Here is a 15,076-nt window from a genome sequence, read left to right as displayed (position 1 = left end):
GAGGTGTGATGGAAAACTACTCGATCTTTGAAAACAAACTGCACAAAAGAAAAAGAAAACTAAAAACGCTGCTTTTATCATTGACTGTGAATCCATCATTTTCAAGAGTCTGGCCGAAATGCAGGAGTTTAAAGTGCTATCTACTTGCCTAATGGCTCTTTCGAAAGTACAAGGAATCTCGCTACGAAGAAAATGAGAAGCTTCTGTGAAAGCAAATTTCCCATACGCTCACCAACCGGTCGTTCTTCCGGTCATACAAGAAAGGAAAAGATAGACTTGAAGGTCCCTTAAAATTATTGAAAATTGTTACATGCAAAATTGAGTAGAAAAATTGGAGGTTTGGCCTTGATTCATTGTGTGCTTTAGGTTTCTTGTTCAATCATCTCTGTGGTCGACGATGAACGCGGGACAACTTGAATTTGCTTGTCTCGCAAGACTTTTTCGAGCTTGTGAACACGAGATCGAAGCGCTTGTACAGTTCGTTCCAAATCGTGTGTAAGGGCCTGTACGGCATCGTGATTCATGGGGGTCTTTGTAGCTTCCAGCAAAGCCTGCGCCAAAGCAGGCAAATCGTCGTCGTCAAAGCGTTCGTTCGTATCGCGATGCACCACGGAAAAGACATCGTGAATGTGACTATCTTCTTCGTTTAAACGTTTGGCGTGAAGCTCAATCAAGGAGCAACCTTGCACTGCAAGCGCCGCAGTCATGGACGCCAGAATCCCGTCGACATCCGGACCTCGTACCGTTAAAGTAGTCACACCGGGGATTTCGTTGGAAGCTTCAACTTGAAATTTGAATTCTTGCTCTTCATTCAACGCTTGCAATTTAAGTGTCGAAGATCGCTTGGTATCGATGAACAAAAGATTGGCAAGGCCGAGACAACAACCAAATATGACGCCGCCGAGTGCACCCAGAAGCTTTGTACGTTGCACGACTGGCAACAGACGTTGGGCGGTGGTCAAATTGGCCTTTCGTAAGCCCATGTTAGATGCGAGCCTTTCCAAGGTTCCACCAAACAAGACGCCAGAAGCATCAGAGCAAACTTGCCCAAAAGCGGCGGCGGTTAAAGTACTCAATCCAAAGGCCACACCCAGAGTGCAGTCAATCACGTGCCCGGCTTGTAACATAACGGTTTGATCCATGAAACCGAAGCCTGCCATTGGAACAGCTGCAGTCATAAAGACCTTCCACAATTCTGTGCGCGGAACAGTGTGTCTCGCGTTGGCTGCTCCTTCTATTGCCAAAAGGGTGGATTGGCTTCTTGCAGAGCTTGAATTGCTGCGCGTTGCTAGCATACAAACCAGGCTCTGTTTCTGCTGGCGAACTAAAGTAGACCAAGCTCTTTTGGCGCCGCAAAAGGGATGGTAAAATTTCATCACCGCCATTGTCATACTGATTTATATGCGCTGGATCCGCATTCACCCTATGTTCAAGTGCCGGTGTACTTTGCTACTTGTTTCTCAAGGCTGGCCCCATAGAGAGATGCATCTTCTAGCACGGAGAAGAACGAAAGATACGTTTCCTTGAAAATTTCGAGACTTGTTATTACAACGCAGTCAACACTCCGGTCAAGCGGGAGGAGTGCCACTTCTTCCTCTAGAAATTGGGAATTTCACACAACCCTTCTTGTGGGTAGGGTTAAACCGGACGCTGTTACTTTGCAAAAAGGAAACAATAAGAACCGGGACCTTCGCAATGCACGACTTTGCGGCATGAGCCCGATAGAAATAATTCTTCTGTAGGAAACGACTGAAAGCGAAAGCATCACGAAATAGAAATAGCCCTCGCCGTGTTCATGCAAGTCTGAATCCTGTTCATTTCTTGCTTGGCTATTTTGCCATCTACAAGTACTGTCATGCAACAATTATCGCCAAACAAAAAGGAAGAGGATAGGAATACCAACAAAATCTTTTTCTTCAGTCCTCGATATTCACGTCTTAAACAGCTGCAGAGTCATGAAGGTGACAATTCTTGCCGCAATAATATTGATCCGTGCTGCTTTTGTTTACAAAATTTAACGGATTTGTCGCGATTCTCCTCTGATGGCACCACAGCGGCAATTGGTGCTCTGCTGAAGCCGGGCTGAGTGCTGGCTATGTGCCAGTGTAGAAGAGGACGGGTTCATGCGAAATCAGGTCGGATTTGGCATCAACGGAGAAGATGCTCAAGATTTTATCTGGAAGGTCCATTGCGCTGTCTGCCGACGAATTCACGGTGTCGATTGGAACGATACGTAAAGCTGGAGACGGCTTCACTAGTTCTGACCATGTCCGAGTGTACCAATGCGACGGGCTCATATGAAGCCAGAATGGCCTCGACATACACGGCGAATTTAGAAGGCTCTGGCTCCTCCGTTGCGCTTTTCTCCAATGTATGACGGTAGCGTTTGCTGCCGGTGGTCCTTACAGTGTTACTGGCCATCGGCGAGTGTACAAAATAGGACGCATCCATATGGAACAAGAATGGTGCTTTGACATTGAGCGAGAACTTTCGTTTTCGTATTGCTCCATTTCCGTCGATCTGTCCTCAGATGGTACATCGTTGGTCTCGCTAGGGCAATGATAATCTTGTCGAAACAGATTGTCATAAAGTGACGAGGCCATGCCCCTTACTAGTTCCCGTCTCCGGCACCAAATTCAACGAAACTTTAAGCAATTGTTGAAAGAGGCTGGGCCCGGCCAAAAGACGTCGGCCAGTAGACTATCAAGCTGGTCCTCTGTGGTACTTGTTTGATCCACAAGTAGTCAAGAACTGCTCTTGTTACCTTACAATTAGCTACAATTCTCAGCTATGTCAAAGACGCACAATGCACACGTTCTTTGAATGCCATTGGGCCACGGCGACACAAAGCATGTCTCCGTTGTAGATCTTTGTCCAAAGCTCACCTTTGTTTGGTCTGCCGTTTGGTCCGATTCGACCACGTAATGCGATCTTTGGGAAAACACCGTGTCCATATGGAAGCCCGCTAAGCAGGGCGAGCAACAGGGGCAGCAAAATACTAACGAACACTGACAGACAGAAAGCAAGAATTGGCAGAGTAATATGAGACGCTTTCTGCCTGTTGTGGTCAGGCCTATCACACGTGCCTGCAATTTGTTCGTCTCGTCTCTGTCATATTTACATCCCTTGATACTTTCATTTATTCTTATAGGAACTACTTCAGGTTTGTTGAATCTCATCGTTACTGTTAAATGATTTTGCTAGAGGAACGATTTTGAGCCCCAGGATGATTCACGTATCTTCGGTGTGGCAGACCGGATTTGTGAGCTTGAGGCTTCAACGAAGCTGTTTTACATTACTAACTGTGAATTACCGGTTTTTACTAGGCGTCAGATAGATACAGAGACATAAGCTCGAATGAGTTCAAAAGTGTCCTTCCTTACTGTTAGGCTGGGTTGTCTTTGGACAATAAAGGTAGCCCAGACACTTGTAGTCTTCTATGATGCTAGTCTAGCTAGCGAGTTGTTGATGGCTACAGATCTCCAGTGAAAATAAGCGCGTTTTTCGGGATACGAGATTCAGTCTCAACATGCTGTGCGTTTTGTGGTGATCAACTGGCATTTCTCTATTTGGTTTCATATATTGACAGTGAACATTAACAGCAAGATCCTCACATGTTTGTTTGGTTTCGTTTTTCTGCAAGGTCGATAAAGTCGAATAGGGCAATAAGTGCCAGCTAATACATATTTAATGCTGTACACTTTTTTATTTCTTTCATTTAAGGTTTCTAACTGTAGATTCAGGAGATGTCCGCGTGCTGTATCTCACGGTCAACAACTTCCTGTACTGTTAGCTTGTCACATTTTGTTCCCGTGCGGCATATATATTTCATTTACATTTTACTGCAGAATTCAAAAACAAATTAGCAGGACTGACTGTGAGTAGACACTACGATCCACTACAGACACGTGGTTATTTTGGAATCCTATGTGACCTGTAGTAGTCTTGTGAAGCGATGAAATATTCCGTTTCATTGGACGAGAAGGGTATGCACTGGAACCTGTACCAGTCATCCTAGCTAGGAGGTACAACTTCACTGTTGGTATGCACGGAAGACGCCGCCGTTGATCATTTCGCACAACCTCACTGTCAACACTCGACGTCAAATTTAAAAACGGGCAGCTCTATTTCGGCCCTTGGCAAAGGTCGACAAAAGTTGTACATCAAAACTGTGTACACATCAGAATGGCGGACGCTGTGTTCTTCTCTATCGTAGCTCTCGCCAAGGCGGGCATTGAGAGCTGTCGAAACGCTCAAATATGCCAGGATGAGGCAGGCCGCATCGGCAAGCGTCTGACGATAGTGGTCGCGCGAGCGCATGAATGGGGAGCGGTTTGTGCAAGTGCGCGCCTGATTCATTTCCACGAAGTCGTGGAGAATGTCTTCTTGTGCTTACAAGCCGTTACATCGCCTAGAAGCAAGCGGTCCTCATGGAACAAAATGTTCAAGTCTACGCTACAATCCCAAACTTTGCTCGACAAAATCCTCGAAGCAGAGAGTCAGTTGAATACTGCTATCAATGATCTACAGATGGAGCAATCCAATGCCATCTTTTCACAGCTGGTTGACGTCTCAAAAGGAGTTGCAGAATTGCTCGACCAGTTTGGCACTCTTGCAATGAGCAAATCGAATCCTTCCGTGACAGTACAGCAGCAATTTGATAAGGTCCTGGCGGATGCACAGACACAAGCCCCCGAAGTCGCCGTTTCTATCCCCAGTGACCGAATCCACCATCCCGTACAAGAGTACAACTCTCTCGACTGTGTGGGAGATGAGGTTGCCTTATCTCCACAGCAACAAAAGATAGCGTTTCGTCCATCCAAAGAGGATGTGCTTGCTATCTCGCTCAAGGCATCATTGCTGGAGTTTAGCGATGACCAAAAGAATCTTCTGGGCGGTGGAGGATTTGCGGAAGTCTTTCGAGGGACCTACAACCACCGGCCAGTTGCGGTCAAGCGCCTCAAGGCGTACCATGGAGATGTAGCGTCTCTCTCTCTCTCTCAAATCGCCCGTGATGTGGAACGACTCGCCGCCGAAGCCATTTTGACGCACAAGTGCAGCAAGCACTCCAATATTATCCACGTTATTGGATGCATCACCGTATTGAGTGAAGTCGAGAGACCTCTCATTGTCATGGAGCTAATGCATACAACATTATTTGATGCTCTCCATGATCGAAACCAAAAGGATGCTATGGGATTTTCTCGTCGGCTCTTTCTGTTAAAAGGTATTGCTGGAGCCTTAGAGTTTCTTCATCTGCAAGGTATTGTTCACCATGATATTAAGTCTCTGAATATCTTGCTGAACAAACAATTGACAATTGCCAAGTTGGCTGACTTTGGAGAGTCGAAAGTAAAAGGCCTCCACACCACGAAACTCCGTCTCAGTACAATTTTGGCCACAACAAGCCACCAGGGCAACCAGATAGCAGGTACAGCTGCATATCAAGCACCAGAAATCCTCTCGGAAGAAGTGCTTGACATATCACGCGTTTGTGAGATGTTTTCGTTTGGGGTGACAGTATGGGAGTGCATGACAAGCAAGATTCCACATGGAGGGAAGAAAGAATCATCCATAGCACTTCTGGCAGCGACAAAGAAGCACTTGCCCATGCTCGTAGTCCCATCCAAACCAAAGGATCTCCCAGAGATAGAGATGGTGTCCTGGAAAGCGCTCAAAATGGTTGCCACATCATGCCTCTCTCGTGATCGCTTGGTGAGACCTACTGCTTCTGTGGTGGTGGCACTTTGGCATAAAGTAAAGTCTCCAGGGAATGTTGAACCACTGTCTTTCTCTCTCCAAAACCCACCTTCAGCAAAAAGTGGTGGCATTGGCCAGACTTGGCTGCCAACAAGTACTCAGGGATCAACAAGTCAAGACATTGTCTTTGATACGAAAGGCTATGAAGACGAGTCCAAAGCAGGATATACTACTTCCTCAAAGAAACGTTGCTACATTAGACTGTCTGTCATTGCAAGTATTGTGGTGTTGCTAGGAGTCATAGTGCTATTGGCCGTTATCCTGGTGCCCAGAAGTTCTCCTGATCCCTCGTCACCGTTGCCGGCTCACCTGTCTTTTCAAACCACACAGGAGTTGTATGATGCTGTTGATGCTTACGTTGGTACAACCAGCCCCGTAGACTCCACCGCAGCGACTGTGTATGGATATCCTATTGGATCATGGGATGTGTCACGAATCTCCAACTTTTCTCAAGTTTTTGATGGATCAGCTCGGAACAGCGCCATTGGAATGTTTGATGAAGATCTGAGTAACTGGGATGTTTCGGCCGCGTCAACAATGCATTCGATGTTCAATGGTGCTTATGCGTTCAATAGCAATCTGTCAGCTTGGAATGTGAGTCGGGTAGCAGACATGAGTTTCATGTTTTGGGGCGCATCGGCGTTTAATGGGGATCTTTCATCATGGAGGGTTGACCGGGTTGCAAGTATGGAGTCTATGTTTGAGGGTGCAAGCTCTTTCAATGGTGATCTTGCATTGTGGAATGTGAGTCAGGTAACAGACATGAGTTTCATGTTTTGGGGCGCATCCTCCTTTAATGGAGACCTTTCAACATGGAGGGTAGATCAGGTTTCAAATATGGAGTCAATGTTCTACAATGCAAGTGCTTTCAACAGTGATCTTGCTATGTGGAATGTAGGACAGGTAACAGACATGAGTTTCATGTTTTGGGGTGCATCTTCCTTCAACGGGGATCTTTCATCATGGAGGGTAGACAACGTTGCAAATATGGAGTCTATGTTTTACAATACAAAGACTTTCAATAGCGATGTCTCAGCATGGAATGTAGATCAGGTGATCAACATGTCAAGTATGTTCCAGGCTGCATCTGTCTTCAATGCTGACCTCTCATCCTGGAATGTAATGCGGGTTACAAACATGAGAGCTATGTTTGAGGAGGCAGGTGCCTTCAATGGCGATGTCTCAACATGGAATGTGGGCCAGGTAACAGACATGAGTTTTATGTTTTGGCATGCATCCTCCTTTAATGGGAACCTATTTTCATGGAGAGTAGATCAGGTTGCAAGTATGGAGTCTATGTTTCAGTTTGCAGCTGCCTTCAACGGCGACCTGTCAAGCTGGAATGTCAGCAAGGTAACTACCATGCAAGAAATGTTTAATGGCGCATCTTCATTTGAGGGCAACCTTTGTCCCTGGCTGGCTTGGCTTCCTTTGGATTGTAATGTTGATGGAATGTTCCTTGCTGCACAGTCCTGCACAGACACAGCAGACCCTATACTACCAGATGGGCCAATGTGCAATACCTGCGCAACGTAAGGTAATTATATTCAAATGCATGAACCTAAGGGAGGTGAATTTCCACAGAATTATGACTATACATGACTATATAAAAATTAGTCCCAAGTGATGTGAGTGCTAGTGTTCAGTCTACTTGTGTCCTATATTGAGGACCTATCCTCAACAAAGGACATTTTCCAAATCTCTAGCTAGAACTATAGATTGCAGTCAGATCTGAATAAAACATATGCTACCATTATGTTAGCCGTGCTCTGAAATGTCTTGGGAGAGTGTGGCATGCTCTATTAGGTAAGGCAACAAAAACGGCAGGCTAGAATTGTACCTAAGGAACTAAGGATTGTATTTGTAGGCGTTGAACAATGTACTATAGACTTGTTGTTGCCTACTACAACCAATGTAACTACGAGAAACAGGAAAATGCTGTGTTGACAAAGTCTGGTCAGCAAAAGGTTGGGCGTTATGACGTAGAAAACTGCAACGATAAAAGGCCAGAATTGTGCCTGAGGTTTCGCAGGATCCAACATACTTTCGTAGTTGATTGTATAGAACTGCAACAATAAAGTCCTAGAATTGTGCCTGTTATGATATACACAAATGTACACCGTTTGGACAGAAGCACTGTTAGAGAGAGAGCCTGGTAAACGGGGAGGGCGTTATGATGAACAACCGGCAATACACCTAAGGGACTTAGGAACTGTAAAACTCTACTTGCTGGCGACGCTCCCCTTGGATTAGGCAGCGGATACAAGGACCTATGCGTGAACTAGCAGTACGGATCAAAGAACTTATTAACATTGATTAAAGAATTAGTGCTACAAACAAGCTCCTTTGGTTTGCCATGATACAACAAAACCTTAGAAACAAACTCAACTGTACACAAATATCTGTCTTCCGTCATAGTATCCTTATACCATGACGCGCGCTCACATATAATTATAGTGGAACTAGAAATACTTTTCATAACATGCATGCCGCGGAAAATGGAGCACATCCATTTACATCCGTTAGGCAGGCAATAAGTATTGTCTGTCCCTTTCCGTTGCCACCGTCAGAACACAATCCGTTCCGTCGTGTTCTCTCCAACGCACAATACATCATTGTATCTAGAGACTCCATGCAGCATTCGGGGATGGCTAGATCACCTAGTCTCGCGGGTATGAAAATCATCCACACGACTGATAGACGTCATCTTCAGAAACATTTGCTTTTGGCCGTTTGCGATTCAAACCGATGCTCTGTCGAGCCTGCAAGCCGATGGTCCCTATGGCAGAGCAGTTGCCTAAACAGCTTTGCCTCAGTTTGCTTGAAATCGGTGTACACGACATCCCTGAACTCCGCCAGGTCAAGATCACCGCCACTTTAGACTTAGCTAAAGGAGGCACTCCTCTCAACTACAAAGGTTACCTGAGTCTATTGCTTACATCTGCTTCTCTATACAATAAAGGGAACAACCTTTCAAATTCTTGTATCTTGATTGACCCTTGCTTGTTTTGTTTGCTCTCTTTCTTGATTGTCCTACAAGGCCGCTAATCCCTTGGTCATGTAGAGGTACTCGGTTTCGGAAACTGTTACGGAGTACTACGAAAGCACAACCGTAGGACAGATTGCTGTTAGGACAGTGAGTGGTAAACAAAGGTGGGTGTTGAGACGAACAACCTGCAATACACCTAAGAGACTTAGGGACTGTAAAACTCAACTCATTGACAACACTCCCCACAGGGTAGACAGTGGATACAAGGACCTATGCGTAGAATGCAATTTGGATCAATGAACTTATAAAACAATGAGTGGGTGATTACCTTCTACAAACTAGTCAATCCGTTGTTCAGTCCAGTGAACAATCCCACAAAATGCCATCAAATCTTTGATCTTCCACAGCTGCCATAATCTCAATAGGCAACCTTTCTTTCACATGTATATATACTTTCGGAACTATAAGTTCCTTGCACAATACCTATGGTGAGTATAGGATCTTGTTCAATCCCACCATGTGGTTCGTGGTACCCCTTTTGTTCCTGCAATTGTATCTCCTATGTTCCGATTGTATTTCACTGTACCTTGGTCTTGTAAACCGACAAGTAAGGACTAAAGACATGCACCTCCAGAAACTTAGCAATTGTACAAATGCTCCCTTTATTGTGAGTCCATGTGGCCACGAAATAAGGCTGACAATATTTCTGTGCGCGCCTCCTTAACTCCATGTGCATAGTTTTGATTCACACTTGCGACATCCATGTTAGGTGAATCATGTCCATGAGACATGTCGCAAGGAGGCATACCGTAACACTCCCCATCAGCCTGCTTGGTGGTCTTAAAAGTCTTCACCTCACAATGTTACGGTATACACCATCGCGACATGTCTGTGCGACAGGTAAAAGATACCAACAGGAACGTGGGTGGTGATCATGTTGAGGATGGCGATGGAACCGTTGAATTTGTGTCGGCCTTATTGTACGACACGATGTATTCGCGGGACGATTATGGGAATCCTTTGGAAGAGGATACAGGAAAGGATTATACAAATGAATGATAGGATCCAGTCCCACAAATTATGAGGGAGTAATCAAGGAGGGATGAATACTCGCTACAAGATTCTGTGTGGGATTTATATTTAGAAGAAGAAGACTCGTACATGTGAGTAAGATTATCTGGAACATGGTAACGGCAGTGCAGTGAACTGGACCTCCCTAGCCTGATGGACTAGTAGTAGAATAATCTTCCTCTCATTGTTTTAGAAAGTCATTGATCCAAATATTGCATTAGCATAGGTCCTCGTATCCGCTGTCTAACCCGTGGGGAGCGTCGTAAGCGAGTTGAGTTTTACAGTCCCTAGGCTTGCTTAGGTGTATCGCAGGTCGTTCGTAATAACGCCCAACCTTCGTTTACCAGACTTTGTCGAAACTGCGTTTTTCCTGTCTTTCGTACGTACATTGGTTGTACTACGTAACAGATTAACAGTCTTGACAGCACGTCAAACCACTGCTGCTCATTCGCACAGTCGTTACTGGTAAACACCCTTAAGTCTACTTAAGGTCGTTCTCAATTTTCCACGAGCTCCGTGAATTTTGAGAACTAATCGCTTACATCCATTCGTGTTGTATAAGTGTCAGAGGTATCACTTAAGGTGATATTTATCGGCTTGTGCGACACATTGTTTGAAAGCCGCTTCCCTACTTCCTCACGCTAACTGGTACCGAGGACCCACTAGTACTGCTACAGGGTTTTTCGGTAAGTTACTCGTGGCTTCCCTACTTCCTCGGAGTCGCCGGTGCCGAAACCCCCTTGGAGTCTTCAGGGCTTGTCGGCAGGGCCGCTTCGTGACTACGGGTTGCTCTAGTCAGGTGAGGTAGAAATACCAATAGGCCTGAAGACCTCAGCCCTGATTCCGGTTGAGACGGACTTACTGCCCGGCTTAAAGCAGTGCCGGGGGGGGGGGGGGGGGCTAATCAAACCCTCGTCAGTCCCCGAGGACACTACCTACGGAGGTAGAAGTGAGTGTACCAGTGCTAGCTTTGTTCACTGGTGTAGGGTCATACTAACGAAGTCCGCTATAGTATACAGCGAAGGACCCGAACCCATAAGTAGTATTTTTCTTGAAGAACAATCTATTGGTCCGGCTACCCAGCCCACAATGGTACCTGCCACCCGGCAAATGACAAGCGAGGCTGTCTATGCACACATCTTGGATAACATTCTCTTGTTGTCCCAAGAACACCCTATCCGTCTTAGCTTCCAACAGCAGGGATACGAAACAGCCATCGACATTCTCTCTATCTTTGAGAACGAACTCGATGCCCTCGGTTACAAGTCTCCCACGCCTATTGACGGTGTAGACAACCCACGGATCCCACTGCTCATGGCGCATCGACAAATCCTGCGTCATTTTCTACGTTGGCAAGCATCCCTTGAACGGCAAAAGGGGAGCCCCATGAAGCCTTCGGAACTCATTGCGTTGAACAACGAAGACTTTGTTCAGTATCGAGGATCAGCACTTGGCCAGGTATCGACAACCAATAGTCCCTCGACTTTGGCCCCCACCTCAACGAGCATCACCCCTAAAGTGCGATCTGCTGCTGACGACTTCAGGCGTGGCGTTAAATGTGACAAAACGCATTATCCCGTACTCAAGGATGACAAGTACTGGGATAACTTCTACCGTTTGTTTGTGGTCACTGCAGTCTCGCATAATGTTGAAAAGGTCCTTGACCCAATGTATGCTCTTACAGAGCCCTCTGACAAAGCACTTTTCGAAGAGCAAAAGAAGTTTGTGTACTCTGCACTAGAACACACACTGCAGACAGATATGGGTAAGAACCTCGTTTGAGAACCCAGCTTTGACTTCGATGCGCAAGAAGTGTTTTGTAAAGTTGTCAAACACTATACGGAATCAGCAAGTGCGAAGATCAGTTCAGCCACCACGCTTGGTTACCTAACTACGGCGAAATATGGATCCTCATGGACAGGCACAGCAGAAGGATTTATCCTTCATTGGAAGAACCACCTTTGTATCTACCACAATACTGTACCAATGGCTGAGCAACTCCCAAAGCAACTGTGTCTTAGTCTTTTGGAGAATGCTGTCCACAATGTACCGGAACTTTGTCAAGTGAAGATCACAGCCACTCTTGACCTAGCCAAAGGAGGTAATCCTATTAGCTACGAGAGTTACCTTAGTCTTCTACTTGCTTCAGCGTCACTCTACAATAAAGGAAACAACTTCTCTAATTCCCGTAGTCCCAAGGAAAAGCGTAGTATTCATTCTACTGATCTTTCTTACCATCCTACAGACTTTGACACTGATCCGGATGTTAACTACAATATTGACTTGTCACCTTCCGTACTCTATGAAGCCAATGCGCATGCCCGCAGGGAGAATTGTACTAATAACCGACATCATAGTACGCCCACTAACCGTGAACGACCTTATATCCCTAGAGATATGTGGAACCAGCTCTCAGATGATGCTAAGGCTATACTTCAGGGATTGGCTGCCCCAGCTAAGGTTCTCCCGGTTAGTAATGGATTGGCACGTCCCTTGATGGCGCATGTACATGCAACTGGCAGTCGCGACGCAGCCCCGGACGACAACAATGGAACTCCCGTGGATACCTTTCATGATTGTGCACCAGAAACGGAACTCCTAGCACATCTTTCTGATCGGGTTGGACGTATGGATCCAGGCGACATACGTAAGGTACTTGCAGCGTCACGCAACACCGTATCAACGGGTTCCCTCCGTCCTCATGGTACCACCAAGTCACTTCAGTCAAATGTGTTACAGTACCAAGTCTCCCGACACACAGTACAAAATACCACATCTGCACTTGTCGATCGCGGTGCCAACGGTGGACTTGCGGGGAGTGATGTTACCGTACTGCACAAAACTGGACGTTCAGCCAACATAACCGGTATAAATGAACATACCTTGTCCAATCTAGACATTGTCACGGCTGCCGGTCTTGTCGAATCGCAACGAGGGCCCATTGTTGTTATCATGCATCAATACGCGCATCTTGGTAAAGGTAAAACCATCCATTCCAGCGCCCAACTTGAACATTGCCACAATTGTGTTCAAGATCGGTCTCGTACCGTGGGCGGCAACCAACGTATTGTTACCCTGGATGATTACATCATCCCACTAAACATACGACAGGGTCTTCCGTACATGGATATGCGCGCACCCACCAGTCATGAACTTCATTCCCTTCCCCATGTTGTTCTTACTTCTGACGTTGACTGGGACCCATCAGTTCTCGACAACGAAATCGACATGAAGGCTGAATGGCATACCGACATCCATGACTTACCTGGCATGCCATATATTGAGCCACGATTTGACAATCTCGGCCAATACATGCACCGACACGTTGCCATCTGTAATTCTCAACGTCACGATGCTCTCGACCGTATACTTACGTGTAACAAGCATGCTGTCCAACGCAATGAACATGATTATGATGCCCTCCGTCCTTGCCTGGCATGGGTCTCCAGTGATACCGTTCGCAAAACCATTTTTGCAACCACTCAATATGCGCGTGAGGTCTATAATGCACCTCTACGTAAACATTTCAAGTCTCGTTTCCCGGCTTTAAAGGTCCATTGACGCAATGAGGCCGTTGCCACAGATACAATCTGGTCCGACACCCCTGCCGTCGACAACGGAGCAAAGTATGCGCAACTTTTTGTAGGGAGACGTTCCCTGGTCACTGACGTCTACCCCATGAAAACCGACAAAGAATTTGTCAACGCCCTAGAGGATCATATCCGTTACCGTGGGGCCATGGATAAGCTCATCAGCGACCGTGCTCAAGCTGAGATCAGTAAAAAGGTTACTGACATTACACGGGCTTACCACATTGACCAGTGGCAAAGCGAACCACATCATCAGCACCAGAACTTCGCTGAATGACGCATCGCTACCATTGAGGCCAACACGAACAACGTTCTCAATAAAACAGGCGCGCCCAATTCTACCTGGTTACTCTGTGTTACTTACATATGCTATGTATTTAACCATCTTGCGCACGAATCTCTAGATAATAGAACTCCGTTGGAAATTCTCAACGGATCAACCCCTGATATCAGTGTTCTCCTCCAGTTCTCTTTCTGGGAACCTGTTTATTATAGGATCGAAGATGTCACCTTCCCGTCCGATGGTACCGAAAAACGTGGTCGTTTCGTCGGCATCGCAGATTCTGTAGGTGACGCTCTCACCTATAAGATCCTTACCGAAGACACCAACCGCATCCTATTCCGTTCTAGTGTGCGATCCGCGTCTGTCCCCTCTGAAACCAACCTCCGTCTTGCGACACAGGATGGGGAGAGTATTTCTAAGCCCATCAACTTTATCAAGTCGCGTAGAACAGAAAATCAAAATTCCTATGCCTTGAAGGAGTTACCTGGTTTCACTCCCGACGATCTCATCGGTCGCACGTTTCTCACGGATTCACACGATAATGGAGAACGTTTTCGAGCTCGTATCACCCGAAAAATCATTGACCCAGACAAACCTTCTGATGTGAATTTTCTTGTGGAAATAAATGATGGTGAATACGACGAAATTACAACGAAATTCTAGATAAACTCGAGACGGATCTAGACAAAGAACTTCATGATACTGACCGTAAATGGAGTTTCAAGGACATTGTGGCGCACGAAGGACCTCTTTCCCCTAACGACAAGAACTACAAAGGATCTAGATTCAATGTACTTGTACACTGGGAAACTGGGGAGTCTACGTATGAACCCCTAGATGTTATCCGGGCCGACAATCCTGTTACATGCGCTACCTATGCTAAACGACAGGGCCTCCTAGATACACCAGGTTGGAAACAGTTCAAGCGCCTTGCAATCAGAAATGTTACATTCCAACGACTTGCACACCAAGCCCGGCTTCATAATGGTCGACGCGCTCCCGTACTGAAGTTCGGATATCAGATCCCTCGTGACCACAAAGAGGCAGTCAGCATTGATAAGGGCAACGGAAATAGTAAATGGCAAGACGCTGAGAGTACCGAGAGAGCACAATTGCACAAGTACAACACCTTCATTGATAAAGGCAAGGCCACTATCCGAGGTCAACATGTTGAGAACGCACCTGAGGGATACAAGAAGATCCGTATCCATACCGTATATGACGTCAAGCATGATGGCAGACACAAGGCCAGGATGGTGGCAGGTGGTCATCTAACCCCAGTACCAAATGAGAGTGTCTATTCAGGAGTCGTTTCACTCAGAAGCCTTTGAATTGTCATATTCCTAGCTGAGCGCAACAACCTAAAGCTGTGGGGAGCTGACA

At 46.2% G+C, this 15,076-nt stretch overlaps 3 protein-coding genes across 3 annotated transcripts; 2 read left to right on the top strand and 1 right to left on the bottom strand.

Annotated features, from left to right (window-relative positions):
* Window positions 1-839: 839 nt before the first annotated feature.
* Window positions 840-1,196, bottom strand: PHATRDRAFT_6066 (predicted protein; the record flags this gene model as incomplete). Its single annotated transcript, XM_002184595.1, has 1 exon — window positions 840-1,196. A coding segment is annotated over one exon (357 nt), but the record flags the coding sequence as incomplete, so codon positions are not given.
* Window positions 1,197-4,185: 2,989 nt separating this feature from the next.
* On the top strand, window positions 4,186-7,387 carry PHATRDRAFT_40634 (predicted protein; the record flags this gene model as incomplete). The annotated part of the gene is made up of 2 exons (XM_002184681.1): window positions 4,186-7,292; window positions 7,378-7,387. The coding sequence occupies 2 exons, from the start codon at window positions 4,186-4,188 to the stop codon at window positions 7,385-7,387; spliced, it is 3,117 nt and encodes a 1,038-aa protein (XP_002184717.1).
* A 2,247-nt stretch (window positions 7,388-9,634) lies between these two features.
* PHATRDRAFT_49830 (predicted protein) lies at window positions 9,635-13,687 on the top strand (the record flags this gene model as incomplete). Its single annotated transcript, XM_002184680.1, has 8 exons — window positions 9,635-9,729; window positions 10,133-10,199; window positions 10,441-10,506; window positions 10,616-10,769; window positions 10,833-11,585; window positions 11,670-11,921; window positions 12,066-13,337; window positions 13,467-13,687. The coding sequence occupies 8 exons, from the start codon at window positions 9,635-9,637 to the stop codon at window positions 13,685-13,687; spliced, it is 2,880 nt and encodes a 959-aa protein (XP_002184716.1).
* Between the last annotated feature and the right edge of the window lie 1,389 nt (window positions 13,688-15,076).

The sequence above is a fragment of the Phaeodactylum tricornutum genome, chromosome 25, assembly GCF_000150955.2.
Source record: "Phaeodactylum tricornutum CCAP 1055/1 chromosome 25, whole genome shotgun sequence".
In the NCBI taxonomy this organism is placed as follows: Eukaryota; Bacillariophyta; class Bacillariophyceae; order Surirellales; family Neidiaceae; genus Phaeodactylum; species Phaeodactylum tricornutum.
This window is presented reverse-complemented; position numbering and strand designations above follow the sequence as displayed.